The 13,033-nt window shown below is 38.6% G+C and overlaps 1 protein-coding gene and 1 long non-coding RNA gene across 3 annotated transcripts; one reads left to right on the top strand and one right to left on the bottom strand.

Moving 5' to 3' along the window:
• Positions 1-6,447: 6,447 nt before the first annotated feature.
• LOC110604865 lies at positions 6,448-11,001 on the bottom strand. 2 transcript variants are annotated; one of them, XR_006348785.1, is made up of 4 exons: positions 10,810-11,001; positions 10,542-10,652; positions 7,129-7,227; positions 6,448-6,836 (listed from the first exon to the last, which is right to left on the bottom strand). XR_006348785.1 is itself a non-coding variant. In XM_021743167.2 (3 exons), the coding sequence occupies exons 1-3, from the start codon at positions 10,929-10,931 to the stop codon at positions 6,677-6,679; spliced, it is 393 nt and encodes a 130-aa protein (XP_021598859.1). In that variant the 5' UTR covers positions 10,932-10,991; the 3' UTR covers positions 6,448-6,676. The 2 variants fall into 2 exon arrangements, 1 of the variants encoding a protein (XP_021598859.1); XM_021743167.2 differs by lacking the exon at positions 7,129-7,227 and having other exon boundaries at positions 10,810-10,991.
• A 526-nt stretch (positions 11,002-11,527) lies between these two features.
• LOC110609825 lies at positions 11,528-12,948 on the top strand. The gene is made up of 2 exons (XR_002487085.2): positions 11,528-12,488; positions 12,588-12,948. It is a non-coding gene; the product is annotated as an uncharacterized LOC110609825 (long non-coding RNA).
• Positions 12,949-13,033: the final 85 nt, after the last annotated feature.

The following is a 13,033-nucleotide window of genomic DNA, read 5'->3' as shown; positions in this document are numbered from 1 at the left end:
TTGATCCTCTAGGAGGATGATCTCCATCCCTGTCCCAGAGGCCTCCTTATCTTCAACAGGGGACTTAAGTTTCCCCCCTAACACCTCTTCAGTAGAATGAACGGCACCCTGCCCCACTTGTTCCGTAGCTTGGGTCCGCTCCATAACAGCTAGGGAAGTTTCCCTCACGACCTCCGAGGTTGAGCTCGACCCACCTTGGCCAGATGTCCGAGCTGATTTAATGCTGCGAGAGCTCGGCTTGGCAGTCCGAGCAGAGGCTTTGACAAGAGGTCGGCTGACCTTCTTGGAAGAAGCGGCCTGAGCCAGCTCTACAGCAATCTCAGTTACAGAGCGACCATCCCCAAAGGCGTCAAAAATTGCATGCATGTTCTCCCGAGACAGGTCAAAATTTTTGGGGAATTTGATGCCCTCCATTCTAACCTCAGAAGCTGCAAACAAAACAAGAAGTTATAAAGAGTCAGCATACTTCCTGATATCACAAGCAAAGAAAAAACAAAAACAGAATAACCGAACAAAGCACTATACCCGTGTCCTGGATATCCCTAAGGTTTGACGCAAACATACACTTCTCGACATCATACTTCCTCTCAACGGAAGTCAGTCGGAGCAGCCCAACCTGCTCAATAAGACTCAATTCGGGCAAATCGTTGCAGCCCGGAAAGATCTCCCCCCACCTCAGGTCCACATCCCACGATCGGCAGGACCCTAATTTCAACTCTGCCACAAGGAAATTCTCTACCCATCCCTTTATAGAATCCTTGTAGCCCGTAAGAAGAGATAACCCATTATGGGGGGAAAAGTAATAGAAGTTTTGCTTCGCCCTAACCAGGCGGAAAAAAGTGACAAACAGACAGGCCGTAGGAGCGAAACCCCAACCCAAGCAGATAGACTCGAAACAGGACATGAACAAAATGGAATTTGGGGATAACATTCGAGGAGTTACCCCAAAGTATTCAAACACCTCAACAAAGAAAGGGGTAAAAGGAAGCGGTAGACCAAATTCTCTCTGCTTCAGGAAAAACACTATGCTACGAACCTCTTGGGGATCCACTAAACCAGGTGGGCGAGGGTAAGGAAGCACTATCCTCTCATTTGGAAGAGGTGCTCGAATAAGATACAACGGAGTATCTAAAAGCCTCCGAGAAATGTGATTAGTTATGTTGGAAGGGGTAATATGCGACTCAAGGTCAAAAACATCAGGAAGCTTTAAACTGGCCATGGAAGAACAAGGAAGCGTACCTGAGAACACGATAGGATGAAAAAAGAGACGTAGAAGGAATTGCAGGAAGACAGAGAACAACCAAGAACTAGTTCTTCAAAAGACAGAAGGAATTTGAAAAGAAAGGAAGAAAGGCTATTATGAGGCAAGGCGTTGATACTGAACAGTTTTGTCTTGGAGCGGCGCGATCATTAATTGTTCTCGAAGTCTACCCTCTCGACGGTTAGGAAATAACCGGCGAGATGGTAAAGGGGCAAAAGGACGATCGCTGGGCTTCTCTACATCTATCAAGGGCCAAGTACACGATGACAGTCCCTCATTTAAAAGCCCATTCGCCATCCACATAGTACAGGCCCAACTCATCAGTCAGAGCAACTTAGCCTACTACTTTACCATCCCTATGGTAAATGCCGAGGAAACAGAGGGGCAGGTCACGAAAAGACTCAACAGTACAAGCAAATAGGAGCGTGATAAAGGTCAGACTTGCGCATCACTTAAAAAGTTATAAGATTTGATTTACCGCTACTAAACAAAGGGTGGGAGATCGAAAAGAGGCGCCAAAAGCACCTCGGAGTCATACAAAGCTGAGAGCTTAGAGTTCAACTCATCAGAAGCCGAGCTCAGAGGTCGGATTAGTCCAGCTCAGACAGCATGACTTGAGAAGCTCGGCCAGCTAAAGGAAACTCAGAGCTCATCGCACTAAACAAAGACATAACTCTCAGGTCGGCCAGTTCAGCTCGGACAACATGACCTGAGAACCCGTTCGGATGAAGGAGACTCAAAGCTCAATTCGTCAAAGTAAAGACCGAGCTCACAGGTCGGTCAGACAGTCCAGTTCGAAAAACTTGAAAGCCCAGTTAACTAAGTGGATCCGGAGTTCAACTCATCAGAGCTCGCAGATAGGTCAGATTAGCTCGGGAAAAAGCAGGACAGAGCTCAGTTGGCTAAAACTATAAGGCGAGCAATCTAAAGTATTTCACGCATAATAAAAGAAGAACAGATTAAGCATGAGAGCAGAACAAGAACTTCATTAAAAGAAAAGCACATTACAGCACGTTACAAAGGCCTACACTACGGGATGAAAGACTATCCTTAAAGAATTTACATATCCAGATACTTCCTCGTCTATGACTATCACCTACCCTACTATTCTAGTCTTCAGCTCGGAGGACTTCTCGTAGCTCGGAATGAGAGTTTTTCGGAAAAGGCCAAGATCTGTCTCGCTATTATAGGGGAACTGAACAGGTTGATTCCCATAAGCATTTCTCACTGTTCCCCTGGGTGAACGTCCGGTTACCCAAGTGTGATGCACGGTACATTCGAACAAGCTCAGATATGGTATGCCGACCGTGCACCACACATGAAAAACATAAGTCTTCGAGGCTATGGCCCCGAAGAGATCGTGAAGTACACATTCGAAAAAATCGCTGGAGACCTGACTGAATGCAGCAGATCCCAGCCTCACGTAATACTGGTACTTCACACCAAAGGAAATAATAATACTGGTACTTCACATCAAAAGGAACAACGAGCTGAACGCCGGCGCCACTCCCATTTATATCAAAAGAAGACAACAGGGGCATCGAGGAAATTCCCTTTTTCTCTGCGGAAAAAGGCGAAGTTAGAGCGAACCCCCCAACAGCCCAGACCTTCTTTGGAGCCCGGACAACAAGCAGAGGAGGAGGCCGGCCAGACGACCTGGGTAAAGCAGTTTCAACAGCTTGCTGGATGGTCCCGCCCTTCGCCTGCCATACCCGAAGGATCTTCAATGCACCCTTCAGATGCCTTAGAGGTAACATCAAATTTTCAAGAATTTTGAACTGACCCATATTTATCTCAGGAACGGCAAAAAGTTTCAAAACAGGGACAAGTCAGAAACAGTTCTCCCTTGAGATGATAAAAGCGCAATGAAGGCAAACCTCTGGGGCACAAGGCAATCTGTTTGAAGAAGGCGTCGGATGAACCTGCCACAGATAAAACGAGAATTTCTCGCTTCAACAGAAGGCTCAAGAATGAATAAAAGCTGGCGCTGATATATACTCGGAGCCTGAAGACTTAGCACGGGACAGAGCTACGCTAGACTCTAAGCTAATGGCGTCAGATTTTTAAAAGGATATTCACAGAAAAGGAAAGAAAGGAGATGTCCAGATAATGATGACAAGAAAGTAAAGGCGGCAGAGGACAAGAAAAATAGAAAAAAGACAGAAAGAGGAAAGAGCAGATAGAATTCAGAAACTGCGCAACGACTGAAAGATGAAAGGATGTTATTAAGGCACCTGAACCCGAACAGACGCGATCATAATAGTTCTTGGTATTCACCCCCTCGGCAGTTGGAGCAATAACTGCCGAGAAGGTGAAGGGGCAATTGATGACCGCTGGATTCCTTCACCCCGGACCAGGGGCTTGACCACAGCCCAAGGCCCACGATGTAGGGGTCCACACACCTGATATGCATAACAAGCCTGGCTCATCCAACCTTCAAGGCTGGGCTCGGCCCATCTTCCTCACTCAAGCTGGCCCGGCCCGCACGAAGCAGACCCTCTCCACTCAAGCTTAGTATCCGGCCCAACTCTCAGCCCAGCCCAGGATCCGGAATAATATTCACCAGACAGCCTGACAGATCCGCTCGAACGTACGCACGAGGAGAATCAGAGGCCGTTACGCATGGAGCAGGCAGCTGATACCCTAGTACCTCCGAATCCGCATGGCAGAGACGCGTGGCCCAATCCTGGAGAGACCTTCACACGCCACCAGCAAGCAAGACAATGTATAAAAGAGGAGTCTCCTCCTCAGGAAACTTAAGCCTTAATCTGTAACACAAAACCTTGGTAAAACTCTATTCTATTGGATCTCAGATCATCATTAATTAAAAAATATAATAATTAATTATTAATTAAAAAGAGAAAATAATTAATAATTAATATAACAAAAACTATAAACAATCAATTGAAAAAGTGATTAATATTTCTTAGTTTATCATATCCTTTGGGTTTGTGATTTTTGTGTGTAATGGAATTAATATAAGCGCGTAGATGAGGCCTATTCATTACTACATTTCTATTGGGCAACCATGTTGATGACTTTATGTAGCAATAACCGCTAGGAAAATTTTATTTTATTTTATTTTATAGAAAATGGAGTTACTATGAATTTGAACTTATTTTACAATTAAAAGGCTTTACGTAGCAAGAAGAGAGAAGCGAAGCGGGATCGTTTTGACTTCGACAGAATGTGTTGCTTTACTTTGATGATACTTTTGTTCGTAGTTTTTTGTTTTTATTTAGTTTTATTTGGATCTTAGTTGTATTTGGTGATGTAGATTTGTAGATTTAGGCTAGTGTTTTTGTTCGGTGTTTATTTTCTTCTCTTGTTGGAAATTGATGAGTCACTATGAAAGTTTTGGCTGTTGCTATATCATTGTCAACAGGGTGATGGGGTCGGTGAGTATCGGCGCTAGAGCACTGGATTTTCTCCTTAAGATGATTTCTTGGCTATACAAGACTAGAACGTCAAGGGCCGATCCTTTCCGATGGTGTTGGTACTAAACATAGAATCTCAATTGGTTGTGGTTTGTTGATTGTAAACTGGTTACTGTTCGTTTTTGTTTTTTTTATTTTGATTATTGAAAAGGTGCTTTGAATGGTTGCATGTTTTTTCCAAATAAATCTGATGGTGTTGTGTGGATGAATGTTGAGTTTTTTGGTATGTTATTCCTTTTCTTGCAGTAGTCGTGCGTTGCAATTGTTGATCGGTTTGTTGATCGTTGGATTACAGTGGTTCGCGATGGGTGTGTCGATTTCGACATGCATATTTTCTGGGGAGATATAAAGGCAATGTTGTGTTGATGGCGGTGTTGTTGTGTGTTACAAAGTTCCATTTTTTTTCACCTGTCGCTTTCGATGCTTTCAGTGTTTAGTCTGAATTAATTGGATCAATTCAATTTAGTTATGAGTTGGACCATTATGGATTGAATTTTATGTTCTGTAATATTAGGTCCGATTAGTTTTAATTCTATTTAGTTATAGTATGTTCAGATATTCTAAATGCATATATTCTTGCATTGATAAAAAAAAAAAATTCATGTTTTACTATGCATAAAGAAAATCAAGGTTATTGGTATTTAAATTTTTATTTTTATTTTATTATTTTTAAAGAAAACGAGATTATTAATATTTAAATATTAGCTTTTTATGCATTAAGCCATTGAACTTATGAACTTTTTTTTTTTTAAGAACACCTAGAAACCTAAATCAGTTGGGTTACTCATCATGAATCGGAAAGTTTACGAACATAGTATATTTTCACTCACTGAACCACTTTAATAGAATTGGTGGCAGATATAATTTACATATTTACATAAGTTCATCTTTTTATTTTTTTTGGTATTACACACGAGATCATGCGCTTTGAACTTGACCTAGCCTAAATTTTATTATCACGTACATTTCTTATAAAAATATCAACGGATACAAATTTAGCTAACGTCTTAGTTGCTTATTCCACTCAAAGGCTAACAAAGATGGGCTTCTGAAGGCCCAATTAGAAGCCTAAACATCATATAACTCCAGCTATTTAATGAAAACAAAACGGTACTTTTATTTAATTCTTTCAAATGTAAGATCATTTTTTAATTTATTTTTAACTCTTTATGAAACTTGAGGTTGGTGTATTCAGCCCAATTATTTTTAACTTTTTATTCAAATTAATTTAAAATTTTTAATTTAGATCAATTTAATTTTAAAAAATACAGGCTAGATTTCTTTATTTTTTATTTAATAAAAAAGCAATGAGCTCAATTTCTTATTTTGGGCTAATTTTTTTTTTATTTATTTTAAAATCATGAAACTCAATATTTCATCTCGTTAGTTAGTTTAAATTAAGCATTAAGTTTATATAATTTATCAATAAAATGAGATGAAATAAAGGCTAAATTTTATCAATTTTAATAATTATATTTCAAATATTTTTCGAAATAATTCAAATCAAATTAACCTCATGAATCATGAGGCAGAAATTAGAAGTGAATAGATAAGCACTTTCACAGTTACCATATAGAACAACGCATAACTTTTAACAAGTGCATCCAAAATCAACTAACCTTTCAGATTTAGAAACTGGCTCAAGTGAGCATAGTTTACGCCTTTAACGGCGCACGATTTGATACCCATCAAAATCTCTGGATGCCAATATGAAGAAGAAAAAGATGAAGAAAAACTACAACATAGCCATTGGTAGAGGAAAAAAATGTTGCATTTATTCTTCGCTTAATAATTCGGATAACAAAGCATTATAATCTTCTCTAGTAAAGATGCTATTTGCCCATTCTCCAAAAGCAGATTCAAAGGGTGATATATAATTGAAGGAATCCCACTCACTCACTTCTATAAGTCTATGTTTCCATATTGATTTCTAATAACAGGAAACTAACAAGGCTCACACTAGAAATACCCTTTTGCTTCAACCATCATGGCATCGTTGCAAATCCAGAAACCCACTGAGGAAACCGGTCTCCAAGAACATCACAATGCCAGCCTTGTCAAAAAGCAAACCCATGATGAGCACAGCAAGAGCCATGGCAACCAGGAGCATCACCGAGAATCCAGCATCATGGCTTCCCCTGCAAATAGAGAAATCAAGATAAAAGACAAGAAGGAAAAAAAGGAGAAGAAAGAAAAGAAGGATAAGAAGGAAAAGAAAGAGAAGAAAGAAAAAAAAGAAAAGAAAAGTGAGTCTAAGAAGAAGGAGAAGGGTGGACATTAGAAGATTACAGAATTGAAAATCAAGTGAAGTGTGGGTGCCTACTGCCAACATAATCTACACAAATAAAGGAAGAAAAAACAAATAGAACTATAGCATTAGACATAAATAAAGGTGAATTAATGTCGGCTGGTGAAGACTTGTAGATGCACCAGTTTGTTGAGTCCTACGTATGACTTGATGTTGTATCATGTGTTCCATGAATATCATAAGTCCATTTTATTTTTAAGCAGACGTTGAGCACAGATTATCTGCAGGATATTAAAATTTCATTGAAACCTGAAGTCAGTACTTTAAAAGAGGGAAGAAGAGGCTCAAAAGCCATGGAGTTACCACGACAAGCAAATTATGATACTACACGAAATGATTTCACTTCATTAGTGAACCATGTCTCATAAGATCTTGAATCATGACCACACCAACTGTATCAATATATAACCTTAAATAAAGCAATGCCTTTTAAATATACATTCTATGCATGAACCATATCCCCTATTAATTTCATAGCCTGGACATAGAAAAACTGAAACAGGCTGGGTAATCCAACAATAGTGTTGATGCTAAGGGGTATGCCACACCTGTGCTACACCTAATCAAAATTACAAAAGCATGCAAATATATTAGATAACACAGGGGTTAAAAAAACAAAAGGAAGTCAAGCCAAGGCAGTAAATTAAAATCCCTCGGACACCTGGAAACAAATGATGCAACAGCCTGAACAGCAAGATCTTCGGCTTCATCTTGGGTTAACCCCTAATGTTTGAAGATGCTTTTTGGCCATTTTGTCAGTGGTCACCACCCTCAATCAGGGGTGAGCATTGTTCGGTTCAAATCGAAAAAATCGAACCGAATTAATTTTAAAATTCGGTTTGATTTTTTATTAGGAAAATTACTTTTTAGTCCCTGAGGTTTAACGTAATTAACACTTCTGTCCCTCTATTTTGGCGACCCAACACTTAAGTCCCTCACTTTCTCTTCCGTCCAAATTCGTAGTCCTTCCGTCCAAAATAGCCGTTTGGTCAAAGTGTCAAAGGTGAGATATGAGAATTTTTTCCAAAAATGCCCTTAATGAAATCCCTCCATCCTTCTTCTACTTCATATCTTCTCTGTTTCTTTCCTCCATCTTTCTTCTCCCTCGTATCTTCTCTGTTTCTTCCCTCCATCTTTGTTCTCCCTCATATCTTTTCTATTTCTTCCTTCCATCCTTCTTCTCCCTCATATCACTATATTTCTTTTATCCTCTCCGCTCATCTCTCTTTCTTCTCCTTCCTCTCAATCCTCCCCTCTTTTTTTCTCTCCATTTCTTGAAATTCTGAGTGAGTTCTAGAAATCATTAAATAATTCTTGAAATTTCCATGGGAACTTTCCGGTGATCGTGGGTCTTCACTTCCAGTCTTCTCCCGTGGGGTTTTTCTCATCTTTGCACAGCCCGTGACCTACCTACCTACCTAGCTATCTATCTATCTATCTATCTATCTATCTATCTGAAAAGAAACTCCCAGCCCAGAAATTTCCTGTCTTGATTGATTTGATTGAGGTTATATAATCACAGTTACAAGCAATCAAAACTCATTTGGAAATTGGATCTGAATTCTTGAGGAAACCATTCACATTCTCGTTGTCATGGCATCCCCAAATCAACAAACCCCACAGTTTGATATGCACAAATTCTTCATGCCCACAACCACAGCAACAATCCAAAACCCTTCTCCCAGTCTTATGATTCCTCCGACCTTAATCCCTTCTTCTTCGTATCCTCCTCTTACCGGTACCCACTCCAACTTCCGCTTCCAATTCCCTCAGCAATTCCACCACGCCCCTTCGTTTCCGTTGGCCAATGACAACCACCACCACCACCACCCTTCTCCTCCTGCTATCTCTAACATGCCACAACGTTCTATGTCATATCCTACACCGTCTCTTCAACCTCAGCCCCAACAGCACCAGCAGCACCACCGAAACCCTTCTCCTCACAAGAATAATGAGCGTAGTGGGGCTGAAATAATGGGCAAAAAGAAATGGAGAGGATACGAAAGAGAAGAAAGATTGAGAGATTTCAGGTTAAGGGAGTTTTAACAAGTTCATTAAGGGTATTTTTGGAAAAAATTCTCACCTCACATTTGACTCTTTGACCAAACGGCTATTTTGGACGGAAGGACTACGAATTTGGACAGAAGAGAAAGTGAGGGACTTAAGTGTTGGGTCGCCAAAATAGAGGGACAGAAGTATTAATTACGTTAAATCTCAGGGACTAAAAAGTAATTTTCCCTTTTTTATTTAATTCGGTTCGGTTTTTAATTTTAAAAATTTCAGTTATTTCAGTTCGATTCGGTTTTGATCAGAAAAAAATCGAAAAAATCAAACCGAACCGAACCGATTAATGATAATAATATATTATTTTTAATAATATAGAGAAATTAAATTATATTAAAATTAAAATATTTTAATTAAATTTTAAAAAACTAAAAATAAAGTGTAAAAAATAAAAAAATTATTAAAAATCGAAACCGATCAAATCGAACCGAATCAGACCGATTCGGTTTCTGACCAAAATCGGTTCGATTCGGTTTTCATAAATACTAAAATTTCAGTTTTCAGTTTATTCGGTTCGGTTCGGTTCAAAACCGAACCGACCGAATGCTCAGCCCTACCCTCAATCACACGTATCTAATTTAGAGATTTCATCTTCTTGCATACAACTTCCAACTTATCAAGGGTACAAAGCCCATCTTTACTACCCATCATATGTAAGGAATGAGACAAATGTAGGCACACATAAAGGGGAAAACATCACTAACACATACAAAAGAAAAAATAGCTTAAAAGTACAACATATTTCAACCAACAAAAACAAGATGAAGATTTCAAAAAAATATTTATTATATATTTTTTTTCTTTTATTTATTTATTTGTTAGATTCTTTCAGTTAAGGAAAGATAACTAGAATCAAATGTGAGAAATAAGGTCTTAAGAATGAACAATTATTTCAAAGTTTTTATTTATTATCAAAGGCGCACAAATTGTCCATTATCTAATTTATTTCAGTACTCAGTAGTTGAAGTCAATAGGAGTACAAATTGCAACACAGCCTCATGCCTCACAGCACTATTCATGGATTGAAATAGTAAGAAAATTACTGCTGATGCAGCAAAGTCAACCTCAGTGGCAAAAATGCAGCCGACTCCATAACATGCACAAATTAAAATCAATAAAAGAAAGAAAACAATACATTCATGTTATTTTCATTCCATTACCCAGAATGGCAGTGCACGAAAGTAGCATAAATATCAAAATTAGGCGGCCATACGGACACAAGTAAAACTCAAAAGATGGCACATTTAACTTCATTTTATTGTATCAGTTTTCAATTTTTAATATGTTGGGCTGAAAAATAATCCCTAGGAACATATACCCTAATGACAGCACCAAATTGACTCACCCAGCACACAAATATAAGCTACTAAACTACTCAGGTTAGTATAAACATTTGAAAATTCTCACGCAAGTATGTTCAGAAAATTAAAAGCAAAAAAAAAAAAGATGTTCCTAATAGGTTGTATTATACCTAGAGCCTATAGCTTTCCCAGCCAACAGCAGATGTTCAGGGTAAATTTGCGAAACTCCACCAATTTCTCTGGTTTGGAAGAAGCCCGAAATCTTTTTCCACCAGAAATATCTGACAAATCAAATCCATTAACTTAGAATCACACTGACCATAATTCACATTTTTAACGAATTAAGAAACGAACAGCAAAAGCAATTGGTGAAAAAATGTTCAAATCGGCCATAAGAAGGGGGGAAAAAGAGAGTAAATAAAGAAATTATCAAAATACCTGATCATCCAATCAGAAGAAGAAGGGGCAGCAGCACCGGAAGCAAAGACAACAACCCGCGATGTGGATGATGACTCGTCATTTGCATCTTCGCCTTCGCATTGACAACGATGAAGAAACATCCATTTCGGATGCTAATAAGGTTTGTTTAGCCTTACCGTTATTTCTGCGGTTTAGAAAAGTAAAAAAATATTAAAATTAATTTAATTATAATAACACTAAAATAATATATTCTCCAAAAAAAAACTAAAATAATAAAGTAGTTGCATGTGTTATGGGCTTCTGTTGGGCTGATGGGACCCAAGGACAAAACTCATGGACCGCTGTGAAAAATCGAAGACTCGCAGGACCCCATGAATTGGGTAATGGGCCATAGTATAACCTATGCAAATTAAATCAAAAGGTGATTCAAGTAAAAATTTAGAGAAAATTGTATGATTTAAATTTCTGAAATTTTACGTTTTGATTGTAAAAAAATACTTAATTAAATATTTAATTACTGAAGAAAAAGGATGGTATCATGCATGGAGTTGCACGTGTTAAATACTTAATTATATCCAAATTGCAAGATGCGTTATTTGGATAGAAAGTAGGATTCGAAGAATGTCAAAAGAAAATGATATCTTGTCCTTGCTCATAGTACAGGAGATAAGATTTTGATGCCACCCATATATATAGCTAGCTTTATAATATTCTTTAATTAAAAACAGCTGCCTTATCACGATTCTTAAGAGCCAACTCCACTGTATACATTTTGATGTGGCAATCATCAGATATTGACTTTGTGTATTAATGGTGGATTATATAACGAGGCTTTTACATGTCACTAGCTCTACTGCTGATTTTACGGGGACCTCTTGAGATAGCAAAGGATCGGGTTTGGCCACTAGATATGAGGATCCCACCATATATGTTTTCTTTTCTCCACATTTCTACATGACTTCCAGCTCCGCACCTCCAGGGCCTATAAAAAGTGTTAACTCTCTTGCCCAATCCTCATCAACCAATCAGAAAATTAATGAATATCTTTTCTTTCAAGCCATTGGTTGCTCACTCTCCCTCAAGGGCTTCTGCATGTATGCTCTAGCTAGCTCATGCATCCACAAATGCCAACAAAATAACATCAGTCAGCTGGGGTTAGTAGGCTAGAAGCTCTTGCAGGGGGGCTGAACAAGCCGTGGCTTGCTGGCGATCAAGAATAATGAAGTAGTAGTAGTCCCATGTACGAGACATTTTGATTGCTCACTCTCCCTCAAGGGCTTCCAGCGACATGCATGACAAGGCTGGAGGTCATCGGGGAGAGTGGACAATATTACTGTCTGGAATTCTCGTCAACGACAACAACAATGGCATATCCATTATTCACTCTCCCTCAAGGGCTTCTGTTGGTTTTCTGGTCGACCGAATGACCAAGTACCTACACGGAAGACCTTAGGGAGAGTGGAAAATACTTGCCATTTGATTTCATGGAATTATTGCTCTACTCCGAGAATTTCAAACTAAATATACTCTGCAAATTGTTGCTTATTGCTTTGTAGATCCACCTGGAATAATTTTTACGTCAATGGAGAAATGAAAGTCAACTAGTGAATTCAGCTGGTTCTGTCGCCAGTTGCCTGCAACTTGATGCCATTGGACACTTACCAACCATTACTAAAGCTATACAAATGCAAGTGGAGGTATGGATTTATATAGACTATATTCTATGATTTTCCGTAGCTTATCTTAATTAATAAATAAATAAAAAATTCTCCTTTTTTATTTGTTTGGTTTGCAAGGGGTACTAGAGATACTCGATACAAGGGAAATTTTTAAAGCATTAATTAGTCGGTATGAGAACCAAACATCCCTACTTCGATCAGACGTACAGAGATGTCCCCGTTTTGCAAGGATCGAGGCTTGGCTTGAGGGTTGGAGGGGATGCCAATTTGCCAATATGTTGAAACGAAAGCACTCCACTTTGAAAGTGTCATAATATGTAGCTTGGTAAAAATAAGCAGCTGATAAGGCCCAAAAGTATGTAAATGGGCCGGTGGTAATTAACTTATGAACTCTGCAGGATGCTCCTTTCTACATGCATACTGTATCCTCATGAGGTAGCAAAAGATAATTCAAATATATAAAATAAATGAAAAATAATAGTGCATATACACACGCACACTTCTATTGTAATTAAAATAATAATAATAAGTTTTTTAAAATTCTAGAAATGAATTGAATATCA

Source organism: Manihot esculenta, chromosome 2, assembly GCF_001659605.2.
Source record: "Manihot esculenta cultivar AM560-2 chromosome 2, M.esculenta_v8, whole genome shotgun sequence".
Lineage (NCBI taxonomy): Eukaryota > Viridiplantae > Streptophyta > Magnoliopsida > Malpighiales > Euphorbiaceae > Manihot > Manihot esculenta.
This window is presented reverse-complemented; position numbering and strand designations above follow the sequence as displayed.